The sequence below is a fragment of the Cyphomyrmex costatus genome, unplaced genomic scaffold (genome assembly GCF_001594065.2).
Source record: "Cyphomyrmex costatus isolate MS0001 unplaced genomic scaffold, Ccosl1.0 scaffold172, whole genome shotgun sequence".
Lineage (NCBI taxonomy): Eukaryota > Metazoa > Arthropoda > Insecta > Hymenoptera > Formicidae > Cyphomyrmex > Cyphomyrmex costatus.
In genome coordinates this window covers 302,632-319,014 of record NW_017275737.1, presented here as the reverse complement: position 1 = coordinate 319,014, position 16,383 = coordinate 302,632, and the positions used below count along the sequence as shown (strand labels likewise).

General features: G+C 34.1%; 3 protein-coding genes and 1 long non-coding RNA gene across 6 annotated transcripts in view; 3 read left to right on the top strand and 1 right to left on the bottom strand.

The window, feature by feature from the left end:
- LOC108771999 (methyltransferase-like protein 9) overlaps window positions 1-1,217 on the top strand; it is a 44,806-nt gene extending 43,589 nt beyond the window's left edge. Inside the window, exon 4 of the mRNA XM_018537432.1 lies at window positions 142-1,217. Within this exon, the coding sequence (XP_018392934.1) occupies window positions 142-595 (454 nt within the window). The 3' untranslated portion in view covers window positions 596-1,217. The remainder of the gene's footprint in view (window positions 1-141) is intronic.
- Window positions 1,218-4,412: 3,195 nt separating this feature from the next.
- On the top strand, window positions 4,413-5,589 carry LOC108772007 (uncharacterized). Its single transcript, XR_001940661.1, has 3 exons — window positions 4,413-4,446; window positions 5,339-5,413; window positions 5,571-5,589. It is a non-coding gene; the product is annotated as an uncharacterized LOC108772007 (long non-coding RNA).
- On the bottom strand, window positions 4,904-8,626 carry LOC108772006 (uncharacterized). 2 transcript variants are annotated; one of them, XM_018537444.1, is made up of 7 exons: window positions 8,571-8,626; window positions 7,124-7,325; window positions 6,661-7,042; window positions 6,027-6,417; window positions 5,561-5,683; window positions 5,279-5,411; window positions 4,904-4,968 (listed from the first exon to the last, which is right to left on the bottom strand). In XM_018537444.1, the coding sequence occupies exons 2-7, from the start codon at window positions 7,321-7,323 to the stop codon at window positions 4,920-4,922; spliced, it is 1,278 nt and encodes a 425-aa protein (XP_018392946.1). In that variant the 5' UTR covers window positions 7,324-7,325; window positions 8,571-8,626; the 3' UTR covers window positions 4,904-4,919. The 2 variants fall into 2 exon arrangements, with proteins under 2 accessions (XP_018392946.1, XP_018392945.1); XM_018537443.1 differs by lacking the exon at window positions 8,571-8,626 and having other exon boundaries at window positions 7,124-7,352.
- Window positions 8,627-10,830: 2,204 nt separating this feature from the next.
- LOC108772015 (Golgi to ER traffic protein 4 homolog) overlaps window positions 10,831-16,383 on the top strand; it is an 8,919-nt gene continuing 3,366 nt past the window's right edge. The window contains exons 1-6 of one of the 2 annotated variants that reach the window (XM_018537459.1): window positions 10,831-10,951; window positions 11,046-11,124; window positions 11,323-11,557; window positions 11,631-11,769; window positions 11,992-12,132; window positions 12,215-12,470. In XM_018537459.1, coding sequence (XP_018392961.1) covers window positions 10,839-10,951; window positions 11,046-11,124; window positions 11,323-11,557; window positions 11,631-11,769; window positions 11,992-12,132; window positions 12,215-12,464 — 957 coding nt within the window. In that variant the 5' untranslated portion in view covers window positions 10,831-10,838 and the 3' untranslated portion in view covers window positions 12,465-12,470. Of the gene's footprint in view, window positions 10,952-11,045; window positions 11,125-11,322; window positions 11,558-11,630; window positions 11,770-11,991; window positions 12,133-12,214; window positions 12,779-16,383 lie in introns of those variants that run through there. The other variant, XM_018537458.1, reaches the window with a different exon arrangement.

Sequence of the window (16,383 nt, the reverse complement as noted above, 5' to 3'; positions counted from 1 at the left end):
AAAAAAAAAAAAAAAAAAAATGGATGTGAAATAAATGCAATTTGCGAAACGCCCAAGAGTATAAAAATTCCAGATATCCGAATAATTTACATAAGGTACAGAAAATTTGTTCCCGAATTTAGTTCTTTATTGTTTTCGCAGAGTACTCGACGTGGAAAGGTGGCATCAAGAAGCTGGTCCTTACAACGTCATCCTCTGTTTGAATCTCCTCGATCGTTGTGACCGTCCAAACACTCTACTGAGGCTACTGAGGACCTCATTGGCTCCCGGTGGTAGACTAGTCGTCGCCTTAGTGCTACCGTTCAGCCCTTATGTCGAAGTCGGCGAAAGAAATAATCATAAACCGTCGGAGTACCTACCAGTGCGAGGAAACGGGCTTGAAATTCAAATAGCCAGTCTGATCGACCGGGTCTTCGCTCCGGTGGGACTGCGATGCCTTGTCTGGAGCAAACTACCGTACCTTTGCGAAGGTGATCTAGGGCAGTCGTACTACTTCCTGGACGACGTAATCTTCGTACTGGAGGCGCAACCAGTTAATACGCGATCCTGCGAGTTCACGATAAACGACAATGTCTCGCTGAAGAGAAATTTTTAAGACTTCGAAGCCAAACGGGCTGTGCTTAATGTATTTATAAAAATAACTAATGGGGGCCAGAGAGAAAGAGAAATAAAATGATACCAGGCGTGTCTTTCACACTTGTAAAAACTTTAATAATTGCTGTCATGAGTTAGAATTATGCGAGAATACAGAAGAGCAATACTGGCAAGCGACGACGAGCTTAATGTGCAGACACAGCGGTTAGCGTTTGGTGTACGAATATCGATTAGCGATCCGAGTTAAAAAGGGAACGACGGATCGACAACGGTGCGCATTTTACAATCATTTATCATCTTACTGTCGAATTCGGTGCGAAAACATGTACACGGTCTCTATGGTATAGATATATGGCGCGAGAGTAACGAGATTCGGAAACGAAATCTGTACTTATCCTTTCTCTGTCCTTTCCTAATGTGCTCGACTTCGTTCGAGAGAACGCACATACTTTTAGAATCAAATCTTATCTTGCTCTAATTATCTAAACTAGTAGAAATTAACGGACGGCAAAGGAGAATATTAAACTAACGCACATTACAGCAACAGTTGCAGCCATTGCAATAATAAAACTGCAAAACGAATAATGGGAAACAAAACATTTTTAAACTTTGACGATAATTAACCTACAACATAAAATATATATAACAACGTTATCGTTAATAATAAAATACGATTGTATATGATAGCGAATGTAAAGCGGAGAACAAAGAAATTTACTGCAGCGCTGCGACTTTTGCTTAAAAAAAAAAATAAATAAACGCACAAACTCCTCACATCGTCGAACAATTGCGCTATCGTGTTTAAATCATTGATAAGGTAAGATTTATCTCAGAGAGTCTCTAATTATATATTTCGAATTTCTATTTTAATATATTCGATCAATTCTCTTTCTCGTCAGATTCTGTTTCCGCGCTCCCTTTTCTCTATTTGGCATAAATTGCAACGACTTAGTCATGGATATGCTTAAAATTGCGTTGATCACACGGACCGACCGATCGAGATACAAACGACGTTACGTTTGCATTTTTTAATAATACGTAATATTTTATAAGAAATAAGTCCACCTAATTATTGGAAATACACTTTGATGTGCAACAAGTTATCGTCGAATTATGAACCATATTACAGCAGCCTTCTTGTTAATGTATATATGGGGCATTTCATGCCAAATTGAATGGTCTTTGTCACCAATCCCTGCCAATCTTTTCACTTTTTTAATGTGTTCCTTGGATTAAAATATGTATACAATTATTTTTTTAAATTTTTATTTCTATTTCCGAACTATGAATTTATTAATATTTTCAATTTATTTAATTTCACAAATGTTTAGTTGAATATAACTTCTGTTTAAATTACTGTGTTTTTTTTTTAGGAATAATGCAATGAATTTTATTAATTTCGACCACTTCGGATACTGAACGGGTATGAACGATTGTATCAGGGTGCGTTTAGTATCCGAAGTGTTCGAAATGAATAAAATTCATTGCATTATTCCTAAAAAAAATGGTATGTTTATTGTAAAAATTTCTCTCATATTATAATCTCTCATAATATTTTCTCAAACTCTTCTCAAACTATAAAGGACGAGAAAAAAAACTAAAAAATATAAATAAAAAAATGATCCAACGTTTATTAATAAATATCTTCACATATTCTAAAAGACATTATTATTCAAATAATTCCTATAAATCCTCATTCCCTAAATAATTGTGAAATCAAAAATATTCTCCAGTATCGTTATAAAATAACATGATTTATGTAACTCATCAACAACAGATTAAAAATTTTCGAACATTAAATAATAGATTTAATATTTTGAAAAATTAAAAAAAAATGGAACAGAAATTATGACCATAATTAAATACGGTTTGAAATATTTGTATTTGTACTGAGATTATTGGAGAATTTTTTTATAAAAATTAAAAATGTCGACAAAAATCGACTTTTTTTCTTCAGTCAGATTTTCCAAATATAAAAAAATTTGAAGATTCTTTTCATACTTTTTTCCTAATACAGAATTTCAACAAACAATTTGATGTGGTTATTTTCTATTTTGTAGTAATTTAAACAGAAGTTATATTCAATTAAACATTTGCGAAATTAAATAAATTGAAAATATTAATAAATTCATATTTTGGAAACTAACAGAGATCAAAATCTAAAAAAATAATTGTATATGTATTTTAAAAATACATTAAAAAATTAGTAAAAAGATCGGCAGGGGTTGGTGACGAAGATCGTCTGATTTGACGTGGAATGCCCTATATACAGATACACATACACGCACATATATATGTATATGTATATGTATATATAATATTATATATGTATGTCAACAAAAACGCAGTCTATGGAAGCCGGATCAACATTCGTTTAAACAGCTATAATAGCCATGAAAAACAAATAAAGAATCACTGTTAAAAATTATTCTCCAGTCTTGTTAATTGTCATCGTATCACTTTCATCATCATATCATTTTCGAACACAATAGAATGTAAAGTGAAAGAAGAAGAATACGATATAGAAAGGAAAAGAAAACGATATAAAAGAGTAATAATTTATTACAAAAAAAAAAAACAAAGAAAACAGAACGAAAGAAAATAATAATTAGCACAATCTTTCAAATCACGGATCCGACTCCTAAATGGTAATCGATCGGCACATTCGCTGCATATGTGTAGTAAATAATAACAGATACATATATAGAAAGATATTTTCAACATGCACGCATCCATATAAAATTTTGCTATTTGATAGCCAAAACTTCGCATTTCGCATTCTTGCAGATACATGTACACACATCCCACAAAACAGAGCCCACACATTCAAGTGCTGTGCACTATTTTGCATTCGCGATATTACACGGCATTTATCGCTTACATCCAGACGAACGCTCTGTAACTTTATATTATTGAGAAAGAAGGAAACATTTTATCATATCGCTTATATGCATATATAACAACCAAGTAGGAAACAATTTTACTCCTGCAACTGATTCGATATGCCGTTTATTCAAGAAAGCGTTCGATCGATATCACAATCGCGATCCTCTAATTTGCAGTTTTCTCTTGCAAGAGCAAAAACGTTTCTGCGTAATAATACTTAGTGCACGATGAAATCTTTGAGCGTCAGTGTGAATCACACCCCCTTAAGAATCCTCTAATGACATAACAATTTCGTTCTTTTTCCTTTTCTACGTATATATTAAGAAATAATTTTTTTTTTTTTTTCAAAAAATACCTATATGAATTGACCAATGATTTTTTTCACGTGCACACCGCATATACTGCCTATGGGAGCTTATTACAAATCTTTCAACATTTGTAACACCAAATGCTTGTTCAACGAATAGTACTAGAAATAACAATGATATATGTTCATTTTATATTCTTAAAAATAAGTAATAACGTATACATATAAATCTTTTTAAAAGAAGATATGCATACATATATTATAACATACAATTTATATACATACATGTGTATACGTATGCATATAAATCGTGCACATATACATTGTAAATTGAACACAATTATTTCGCTAATCGAATAACTCGTTTCCACATGTTAATTCAAAGTTCTATATTAAAGAATATATTATATTTAACAAACGAGTTAAAAACATGTGAAAAAAAGCAACACGAGTTTAATAATCGGAAATTTTATTTTTTCTTTATACGGTTATGTCGCGAATGTTGAATAATAATCGATTAGTAACAAAAGCTTTTGTACCAAATCAATTTAGTCTTTGCTTCTCATATTGACATAAGTTTTACATGCCTACATAACAGTTTTGTACATATAAAAGAAGCCTTATCTATTAATTAGATAATAATTATTGGAACACAAACGGTAAATTATTAAATCAATATAGTAAATATAAAGGCTATTCGCACCGAATATTTATTATTTATGTAATTTACGTAATTATAACTCAGTCGCTAGGCTTTCGGTAATCATGCGAGATTAATCGAGATTATTTGTTGAATAAGCCCCATAGGCAGATTGAGAGCAATGACAATACGAAATCAGGTTACAGCGATAAAATAAAGCTAGTAAGAAATCCTTAAAATGACGCGGTGTGTAAGTTTAGTCCTACATATAAATCTTTTTTGTTTCTCGCTACCCACGTTTATCACAGTCCACGCATGACTCATTTTGTCTCTTAGTATTTGAAGTCCTAAACGCCAACAACTTTTTTGAGCAATCCATCGGGTTGTTTAGATACGAAACACCCAGCTAATTAATAAACATCTTGTGACTAGAACATCATAGAGCGCAAAAAGACGAAACTTGGTCTGTCGCGAGTAAAGCGAAGACGACGGTTAGTCTAACTTACGCTGCTCGCATAATTCTTCCATCCCGCTAGCTTTTCTGTTAAAAAAAAAATAAAAGAAAAAAAAATATATAATAATAGAAATATACTTTTGAGGCTTTCACGGGTGTCTTCTTCAGAGGTACTAAAGGAATTGCGGGTTATTGCTGTGTCGTGATCCATTGCCAATCAGTATCAGTGCCGTTTCTCGCCTTGATGAAGTGAATGACAAAATTGACGAACAATTGGTATTAACAATGGATCACGACACGACAATAATCCGCAAACCCTTTGGCATCTCTGAATAATAAAAAATAATATTAACAATAAAGTTAATGATAATAGTTGCAGTTAAATAAAATTACTCACAACGTTGACAGGTAAGGGGTACCGGTGTGATCTAATCGGTGTTTATCTTCGTTTTTCCAGCTCGAAACTGGTATATGTGGAGGCGGCAAAAAGCTTCTCAACGACTGTACAAGCTGTATGGTATCGACCAATGCTGTAATTGACAATAAGCAATATAAAAATCTCTGTATATATTACTTTAGGAAGAAACTTTGATATGAAATTTCACAGCGCAACAAATTTACGTAGAAAGAAAAAGAAAAGAGAAATCGAAAAACAGTTGATAAAATTAAGAATCATTACTTTTTTGCAGAGCCTCGGATTGTTTGCCGTACGGCTTGCACATTGCCGGTCGTACGCAAGCTTTCATCCTTGCCATGTTTTTCATCACTTCTGCGAAAGCGCGCACAATCTTCTCTTGACCACCTGAGACAGTAGAATAAATTCATTAATGTGATTTTAATGTTTAGTCCTTTTATTACGATTGTCTTTATTGCGAAACGTATTATGACACAACTGTGTATGAGTCGCATACATATTTAAAAGTGATTATATTGTTATTCTTTATGATAAAAGCGTCTAGCTAAAGTAAATGAATCTTTTCAAATGCTGTAACGTATACATTATCCCAAAATGTGAGCGTCAAGTAATTATAGTCGCCCTTAGTATATATCATTTAGTGACAACTATAATCACCCGTAATAACGAAAGATTTGAAACATGCTTGAAAAGCGTATATCATGTCGCGTATATACTACGAGTTCTTCACCTTCTGAATTTGAAGACGATGATCGGGATCCTTTTTCACTTTCTAAAGGCCATGCGCCGTTGTGTAGCGCTAATAAGTCCTTATTGGCGTTTCCTAATCCTTGTAAGTTTCCTAAACCGAGAGAAGTGAGATTGTCCAAGTTATCCAGATTGGTACGTAAAAAGTCCGTCAACTTGTGATCGGAGATTGGTATATTAGGTATTAGAGATTCATAATGCTGCTTGCCGGATGGCACTTTCTTCTCTTGCGATACAGGCCGATGCGGAATATTTAATGACGGACGGCTTGGGGGACGTTGAAGATTCATTTGGTTGCCAGCACTCCTCATCTCCGATAAATCCGCCGCGGATCCTCCTCCCATATGTGTATTCGGATTAGCGCTGCTTAGGCTCTGTAAAGAGATAAACATCAAGTATATAGTAAAATGTTAAATTAAAAAATTTTTTAACAGAGTAGTGATGATTGAGAGTTTGCGTATTAAACAATACATACAATTTTTTAAATCAATATAATCATAAGCTTGTTATAATAGTAATATAGTATAAAATATGCACGCGCGCGCGTACGCGTATATGTATGTGTAAGAAACTTGTGTATATAACAACAAAAAGTATATAAAAAATTGATTCACTACCTGGAAATCTGTGCTATGTGGAAAACCGGTACGTAAAAGAGACGCAGTCGCTTCATTCTCTTGAATATAAGTCGGTGCCATGTGACCCATCTTCTGAGTGAGCTCCAGCTGATTTTTGTAGTAACGACAAGCAGGATTAGGACAGTTTTGTATGACTTCTATGATAAATTCTTTCTCCATCCCGAAGCATTCTCTTCCAATGGTGTAAGATTCCATGACTGCTCTAACTGTACCCTCTAATCCCAAGTGTAAGCCATGCGGCCCATTCATGTGTTTCAACATTACGGCATTGGCAAAGTGTTCATAGGGTAGTATTATTTTGCCATTCTCTCTAAGGACTAGTCTTCCCTGTGAATCCAGTGCAACTCTAGAAGCCATCATCCTGAAAACGAATCAAATGCAGTAATATATATGTTACATGACAAATAAGTTGTGTTTGATTATAAAACTATGTTATCCTCACTGTAAATAGGCGGCGCTAGGCATCATAGAGGCATCCTTAAATTCCGAGAAGCATTGTAGTAGCTCGATACTAGGATTCCAGCCTTTATTTTGTAAATACGCTTGCAACAACATGTACATCTTCTCTGTGACGTAACCAGCGCTGCTTGGTGTCGCGGAGTAACCCGATCCTCCACCCGGTGGACCCATTTCGGTTTGCATACCTTTGGCAACAATGTTCTTCATAGTTTCTGCCAGGTCCATTCTACATGTATATAATTGTATACATGAATTTTCCAACACAGGGCGTGTGTTTTTTAATTCATCGTTTGATCAAACGCATTGTGCACAAATATAATTTTGTTCTGTAAAAGCTGCATTTGATTGCGCATGTGATTAATTGATGAATTAAAAAATAAGCCCATAATGAATATTCACCAATTTGTGAATAAAATCTCTATATCCATATCTGATACACAGTCATTAGCTGCATTCAGCAGAACTTTTATTTTGCAAATGTTGTAAGTTTTCTTCGCGCTAATTGTACTTTTAGATTTAAAGAAATGGCCCTATCTCTGCAGACAATCATAAAACAGTTGCGAAATTGTTGTGTTCTGCTGAATACAGCCATTGGTTGCTGTCAAACAATAAGAGACTAAATTATACAATAGACCTGCTCTTTTTACATAGTTGAACTTCTTACACATTCCTTTTCTTCTCTAATACGAGGAAAAAGGTCGAAAGATGTGCAAGAAATTCAGCTGAAAAAAAAAAACAAGGTACAATGTAACACAGTGAATCATCTATTGTTGTTTGCCAATTTTAAACAAAGATGAGATGATTCACTGTGATATACGTATTGTTTCTTGCTGAAAAACCCATGTAGTTGTATACTCTATTATATATAGATACAAAGGATTATTTGTCGACTGTTTATACCATATACATACTGGAAACGAAAAAAAACATATAAATAAAAGTCAATCGTCAACAATCGATACGAGTCACGATAATTTCATTCATCCGTTATCGCGGCTCCAAGAAGAGTCGCCGAGGTTTGACCGGTCGAGAACGTTAACAAACGCGTGATCGAGAATACGAGGATTTCCGTCACGCGTCGATCACGCCTCATTGCACGGAGTCGTCCGTTCAGCTCCGTCATCATCGAGCGCACGACAGTAGCCTGCGACGAGAAACGAGAGTGGACGGCGCTTCGGACGAGCCGCATCCGTCGGTACCGTCGGCACGCTCGTCGTCGGGTCGTCCCGAGCGGCACCGAGCGCGCTCGCGGTCCTCGGTACCGGCCATTATTATCGCCAAGGCGGGCCGGCGAAACCGATAAAAAAAGTGGCCGGCCGCGTGCGATCGAGCGAGCGGGCGAGCCACCGCCCCCCTTTTCGACACGCGCAGGGGGGACTCGACCCGCCGTGAATGCACGGAACGTACATTATTCTCGAACGTGCACTCACCCCGTGCTGCGGCCGCCGCTGCTCCACTCCACTTACGGCGTAGCCGGGTAGTCCCCAGGAGCCCGTCCGTCGCCGTGTCTCAGTCGCTGCCACTCGGCATCGCCTAATTAATTAAACCCCCGGATCACATTTGCAAATAACATAAATCGCGATAATTATTTCCGCGAGGGTCACTTGCACGGTCCGCCGCCAGGGGCGCACCGCGCTCTACGCGCTTTTCGTCCTGTGTGTGTGTGTGTGTTCGTGTGTGCGTCGCGCGGGGTTACATGTAGATAATAATAGACAATAGAGGATGAGTGTTCTCCATTTAGTGACACGAATCGACCCAAGCGTCTTTCTATCATTGTTACTCTCTGAATGTCATGAAAGATAGAATGGTGTTTGTGTCGACTTGGATCATTAAATGGAATTAAAGTATGTACATTTACCCACGTATGTAATATTATTACGGATGTATATACATGTATACGTGGGTGCGGAGCGCCCGCGTATACGTGTGTACACGGATGGCCCGGCTGCGCTTACGCGACGCCACTTTGCGCATTTATCAATATTACTTTTTGCAATTGATACATTACGGCACGCCGCGGCGCGGCGCGTCGCGGCACATCGCGATGCCGACGCATGTTAAGAATGATCCGAGAGAGAGCATTCCAAGTGATATCTTTGTTCTTTTCTAACCTACATCAGGTGTAATTGCACATGTGCAGTAGACGGTACTGCACATGCGCAGTCATAATTAAGTACCTGTAATTGGTAAGACTGAGGGATCTTATATTTGAAATACTTTTATTTAAAATACAGTATTTGCAATGCAAGTGTATTTGAGATATTTTTGTTTAAAACCAGTAATCGTAAGACAATTGTATTTGATATTTCGGCGAAGCACATGAAAGTATTATGTATTTTGTATTTAAAATCGAAAGATTTTGTAAGTTTTTTGTATTTTGTTACTCAAATGATATAAGATTGATTGTCAATCTAGTATTTAAATTACAAAGTGTAAAATATTTTCATGTGCTCTGCTGCAAAACAGAATACAAAATACAATTGTCTTACAATTATTTGTTTTCCAAATAAAAGTATTTCAAATATATGCCCAGTCCTAAATATAGATTAAAAAAAGGATAAAAATATACTTTTGCGTAATGCATAAAGATAATGTATAATATAAAAGAATCAACTAATCAAAATTCTCTTTGAAATGGGTGGAAGGGAAAAATTTTGATTGATTGATTTGCTTCGTGCATGTACTATTTACCCCGGATCTACGTAAGAAATTAATTACAGTCGAATTTAAGAAGAACAATCGACTATGATTTCGACGTCCATTTCTTATGGCTTAAGGCTTAAAACTCTATTGTAGATCCGGACTTTTGGGTTTAAATCTTAAGCCGCAGCATACACTTTTGCATGGCGCATAAAGGTGCAACCGTCAAGCAGCAGCCAATCAGCGAGGTAATATGGCCAATGGCGAAGATAATATTTTTTTACGCCACTGCTCATGTCGCCTCGCTGATTGGTTGCTGTTTGATACTTGATGGTGTGAATGTATCTAATGTTAGATTCACACTGGACGCAGCAAGCGTCAAGCAACGGAGCAGCAACCAATCAGCGTGGCGATATTTATAGTGGCGTAAAAAATATCGTCACGCTGGTTGGTTGCTGCTCCGCTGCTTGACGCTTGCTGCGTCCAGTGTGAATCCAGCATTAAGCAAATTGATCAATCACAATCGAGTATTCCCTTCTTATTTGACTATATAAGAGGGGAATACTCGACTGTGATTAGTCAATTCTTACAGATTATACGGCATACCCGTACGGCCAATTAAAACTTGTAAACTGTTGTGTTCTGTTAAAGCAACCAAATGATTATGTTTACACGACGTCTAACGTCAGTAGTTATAACATAAGCCCGGATCTACAATAGAGTTTTAAGCCTTAAGCCATAAGGAATGGACGAATCATAGTCGATTATTCTCCTCGAATTTGACTGTAATTGGTTAATTTCTTACAGTTCAGGGTTTAAAACACGTATTGTAGATCCGGGGTTTATGGAATGTTATACCTTCAGCATAAATCAAGCTGTGTAAACGTAGTTAATCTTGTGTTCGGCGACGGTAGATAGTGAACGTCAGTGAACGTGTTGGATGCTTCGAATTTGAATCAGCACGTGTGGGAGAACTGGGAGAAACGGGGAAAACGCGCACTGATGCCAACGATGCGCCTACGCGAGGGCGAACCGCGAAGTTCCCAAATAGTATAAACATGGCCTCGCGGTACAGTCACGGTGTTCAACGGGTTCTGGCAAAATTAGAGGCCTCGTTAAGCTCAGAGAACTATTATGAGGCCCACCAGATGTACCGAACTTTATATTTTAGGTGAGAATCGGTCGGATCGGCCGCCTCGTACCGTCGAGGTGTTCCTCCGTACGCTTAAAAAATTCTGCTCGTCTCTAACCTCCTCCGTTTGCAGATACCTCGGTCAGAGAAAATACTCGGAGCTCCTGGAATTGCTCTACAGCGGATCGATCCGTTTGTTACAGCGCGAACAGGTACGCATTGAGTTGATCTTTCGCGCCCCCATAAGTATCGAAGGATTTTCACGGTTTTCCTTAAAGTGATTTCCATAATTTTGTCGACGAAACTGAATGCCTTTGCAGTCGCGCAAAAGATGCGCGGATATAGCTGGTTATGAGGGAAGCAAGGATCAACTTTCTTTACAGCACTTGCGACTTGTATGTTTCTTGCAGCATGCAAGTGGAGCCGACTTAGGAATTCTATTTGTCAATGTTTTAACACAATCTGGAACGGTACCTGCGCAAGGCTTCTTCGAGAAAATCATGAGCATGTTTAATTTGATGAGCCCTATGTCTCCAGAAAGAGAAGTGTTTATGCAGTCAGCGCTCAAGTGGAGTATAAAGGGTACAGATTACAAAACTGGCCATCCAGATTTACACCAAAAGATAGCTCAAATTTTTTGGAGAGGTAATCTTGTGAGGAGTTTTACTATATATTTATTTTTAGTATACTGTACTTAATAGATCAATTTTTCCATCAGAAAAGAATTATATAATGGCAAGACAGCATTTTATATACAGTAGAGATGGTTCCGGATGTGCCGCAATGTTAGTCGAACTTCATGAACAACGTGGATACATGAATGAAATAGATCTTTTCATAACTCAAGCAGTTTTACAGTAAGCTAATTGTCCTTATGTCGATTTTAAGGATAGGCAATGTTTTATTGCCATGATTTTTTAAGCTTATTACAAAAATTGCTAAAAGGCAAGGTTCTATAATATTTTGCTCTCAAAAATATTACAATAAAGAATAGACGGGCATAACAATATAATGGAGTGTAGAATAATCTTGAAACTATATAAAATAATACGTATATGAAATTATCAACTTTGTTTTAGGTATCTCTGTTTACAAAATAAAGCAACGGCACAAGAGGCCTTTAATTCTTACACCTCAAGGCATCCAAAAATAAATAGCGGCCCGCCATATCTTCTTCCTTTATTAAATTTCTTATTTTTCCTATTTAAAACCATCGACAGGTACGATATACTTTATAATGAGAAATACATATCTGATTATATAAGTGTAGCTTTCACTTTTCTTTGATTAATTATTTTACAGTGGTAAACTAGCGGTGTTCACAGTTCTCTGTGAACAATATCAGATATCTTTAAACAGAGATCCATGTTATCAACAGTACTTAGATAAAATAGGTCAACTTTTTTTCAATATCCCACCTCCACGTCCACGTAATCAAGGATTATTTGGTTCGTTATTGCAATCCTTCTTCAATGGTTTAGAGGATGACGATTTGGATGATGAGCAACGAAATGCAGCTTCAACGTCGCACGCCATACAAGAACTTGATTGATTAAAGGTGAGACAACACTGTGCAGTGTGATGCTGAATACTGAACTTTTATATATTATTCTTCGACCCAAATACTTTCACTAACTGCACCTGTGTTAACCAACAATTTCATATTGTGGACATTATATATACAAAACAAAAAAAGCTGAAGGAATTATTGTTATTTGAAAAAATAGTAATATGAAATGTAGAACTTTGAGAGTACGTGGGACGACTTCTTATGGGAATTTATCAAAGTTGTAAGTTATGTACACTGAATTCACAATAGTAGAATTCAGATAGGCATCTTGGTTATTTTATACATATCTAATACTTTCTATAACTCTTTTTAGCCAAATGGATTTATGTATGTGCAATAATGAAGTGTATGGTTTTGAATAAAAGTCTACAAATTGAATAATTCTTCAAACATATAATTATCTGTATATAAAAATTTGAAAGGATATGAGTCAACTTTATGAAAAGTTTTTATTCTGTGTACACTGTTATGAATTCAGCAATTATACTTAGACTTTGAATAAAATCCTTGCCATTAATTACGACCTGTGCATATAATCACCGTGCGTATAATCACATGAACCCTATATACCTGCGTGTAACTGCTGAATTGAAAATTTATTTTATATAAATTAAAATGCGTGTGGACAAATAAATGTGACATAATTGTAGCTTCCAAAAAAATAATGCTTACCGAGATTGCTTGTTGTTGAGGCATCGAGAAAAAAAATTATTACTCGACAACAAGCGATATATTTATTTATTGAATTCTATACTGATATGGGTAATCGTTCGTAAAATATACTTGAAAAAAATTAATGCATATATTCATAAGTAAGGAAATAAAACGACCATCATAAATCTTAATAAATAAAAGTCTTTACAGCATTAATAAATAAAGGTAATATAACGTTTTTTTTTGCTGTGTATTAAATTAAAAATAGACGGTATTGAATTAATAATTTAGCTTTGTAACAAATGTATCTTTAGAAACACATGTAAGTATATCGAGTATTCTTCATTATATTTTATTGTCTATTACATTATCAAAATTGTTTAAAGTAAAATTTAATATATGTGATAATGATAAATCATTATAATTGACATATTCGTGTTATAATTGAAAAAGTCTACATTTTTAAATTAATCTGTAAAAATTATTGTATATTAATTTGATGGTGATCAGTAGATAGTATCAATTGTATATTTAATACTAATACTTTGAAATGTATACCATATCGTTTTAAAACTGAATATTCTATATGAATATTACGACAGTCAGATCATGCATGAGATTAGTTTTTTTTGAAGAATTAATTTAAATATTATATTTGTATAAATCATTTGAAAAATATAATAACAAAATAACGATTACCCAATATATTATTCTAACAACTCCTTTGTGTATCCAATAGAAATATTTAATTTAATAGTTGTATGTGAATTATGTGAAATGCGCGAACATACCAGTCATCATGTTCCTAATTAAAAATACTATTTCACAATACAATGGATTATCAATACTTTACAACATTAATTAGTTTTAAATTATATCATATAATGTTTTTTTTAGTACAAAATACTTTTCCTTTTCAGTATATTCACACAATAGTTTTATATTGCAAATGCCAAACAAAAAAATTATAAGCTTGCTAAAATTTTTATAGACGTAATCACAATTATGAATTTAACGGTATATATTTATTATAAAGAAATAACAAAATCAATGATTGTAAACAATTATAAATACGTTATAAAATATATATAGCAAAATCAATGAAATAATATTAAGCAAATTAGAAAACATCTAAAATCGATTTTATTTATGTTTATGTTTAATTTTTAATGTTGTGTTGTACAAATAAAGAATGATAAATCTAAGAATGAAATCAGATATATAAAATATACGTGTAGTGCGCGTGTACGTGTATATATGTATGTGAATGTGTATATTCATTCATTTACATTTTATTGAAAAATACTTATATAGCTTTTGTTATAGAAACATTTTATTAAGTAATTCAATATAGGAAAAAAGATATTACAATATTTTCTTGTAAAAAAGGTATGTCGTTTTCCATTTTACGTTAATAAAAATTCGCATATCATATTTGTACATATATAGGGTGACCATTAGAATTGTGTCTAAACTAAATGATATTATTTCTTTGTAACAAGTAGGTCAATCAAAATAAATGCTACAGATACCACTTTGTAGAAGAAACTTGTCAATATCATTTAAGCGTTGTACAAGCTAATTTATGTATATTATCATGATTGCATCAACCATCGAAGGAAAAGTGTTTCTCATTGATTACTTCTACAATAGTAGGCGAAAACTACGCAGAATCATGTCGTAAATTTCGTAATAAATATGGATTCAAAAAAAGTTTTAAGTGGAAGTAAACTTATAAGGGAAACCTTGCAAAAAGTGTGTTAAATTCTGATATTTAAATTAAAAAAATATTAGTTGATATGAGAAAATAGTTTTAGAATAAAATCACTCTTTATAGATAAAGCAATTTTTAGCTTTTTTCATTATATCTGAACTATTCATTATACCTCGAGATATTAAAAAATGTTTTAAAAACTTTTTAATTTATTTGGAATCTTTTCTTTAGATGATTAATGCGTTTATGCTAACACCCGTAAACTAACTTGTACGATAGCTCAAATGAAATTGACAAATTTTTCCTATAAAATAACGTTTTATTTGTTTTGTTCAGTTTGTTGCAAAGTAAATAACCGTTCAGTTTTGTTTTGATACAATAATAATAGTCACCCTGTACATATATTACAAATCCATATTTTGCGCTATTTCGTGAATTATAACATAAAAAAAGGATTGCCTAACATTACATGATGCATTACAGGTTAAAACAAGTGTCATTTGAAAGACTTCGATGAGTAGATCAAAGTTGCGAAGTGTGCCCTTTACGAAGTTATAGGTCACGAAAGTTCAAAGAGACGATCATTCAACATATGCAAATATATTAATGTAATACATCGTTGCAAAGCATTTAATAAGAATTCAATATTATCATATTCAGGTATATAAACTGTATATACATACGTATAGTCTATGTACCTGAATAACGTTAAATATAATAAAAATAAAAAATAAAATCAAGTCTTTCTCAGAGCTTTCAAATATCACGCAAAGATCACTCAGCGATTTTGTGGATATTTGAATCTCGGGCTGGAATCTACCATATCCGAAAAACCAGAGAACTGTCATGTGCACCCTACAAATCCTACAATTATCCGTCCATTTTTGAACTGACAATAGTATCCAACTATTATCTCGATATCAATCTTTTCTTGACTACTAAAAGGATGCATCTAACTTGTATCCATTGAAAACTTTGATCTATTCATCGAGATCTTTCAGATGACACCTGCTTTAACCTACAATACGTTAGATAATTTTCCATAGACTTTTGGCATCCTCCAATGCAAAGTCGAAATATGTAACAATAATTTAAAAGAAATGTATTAATAAATTTTATTGTTCCCCTATGAGGTTACATAGAATGTTTATTACAATATTCGTGCTAGAATTGCGATATAGTCAATATAATATCAATGAAATGTTATGACATTTCATTCTATATATATTAAATTTATATTGTAATTGAGAAACTATTAGAAAAAAAATTGCTAACTAATTCACTTTTCTGCCTACCTGTGCGCGCGCGCGCACGCATACACACACACACACACACACACACACATTCTTTTGTATCCTGTCTAGTCTTATCTAGAAATTTATAAAATAAATAATAGTATAAAATATAATTTTCTTCATAGCCTGAAACATACGATAAATCAATAGAAAATTCTCTAAATTCTTATTTGAGAAACCCTCAAGTAAGAGTAGTTTTGACATTGTTAAAATAGTTTTTCTTAAAATTTATTATTAA

What these genes read in the sequence shown, in the direction of transcription:
- LOC108772006 (XM_018537443.1), bottom strand. Translation starts at nt 7,347, where the DNA reads ATGAAGAACATTGTTGCCAAAGGTATGCAAACCGAAATGGGTCCACCG. An exon ending in CACATAGCACAGATTTCCAG is followed by an intron (nt 6,418 to 6,660) that starts GTAGTGAATCAA and finishes ATCTCTTTACAG; the next exon opens with AGCCTAAGCAGCGCTAATCC. An exon ending in ATCCGAGGCTCTGCAAAAAA is followed by an intron (nt 5,412 to 5,560) that starts GTAATGATTCTT and finishes TGTCAATTACAG; the next exon opens with CATTGGTCGATACCATACAG.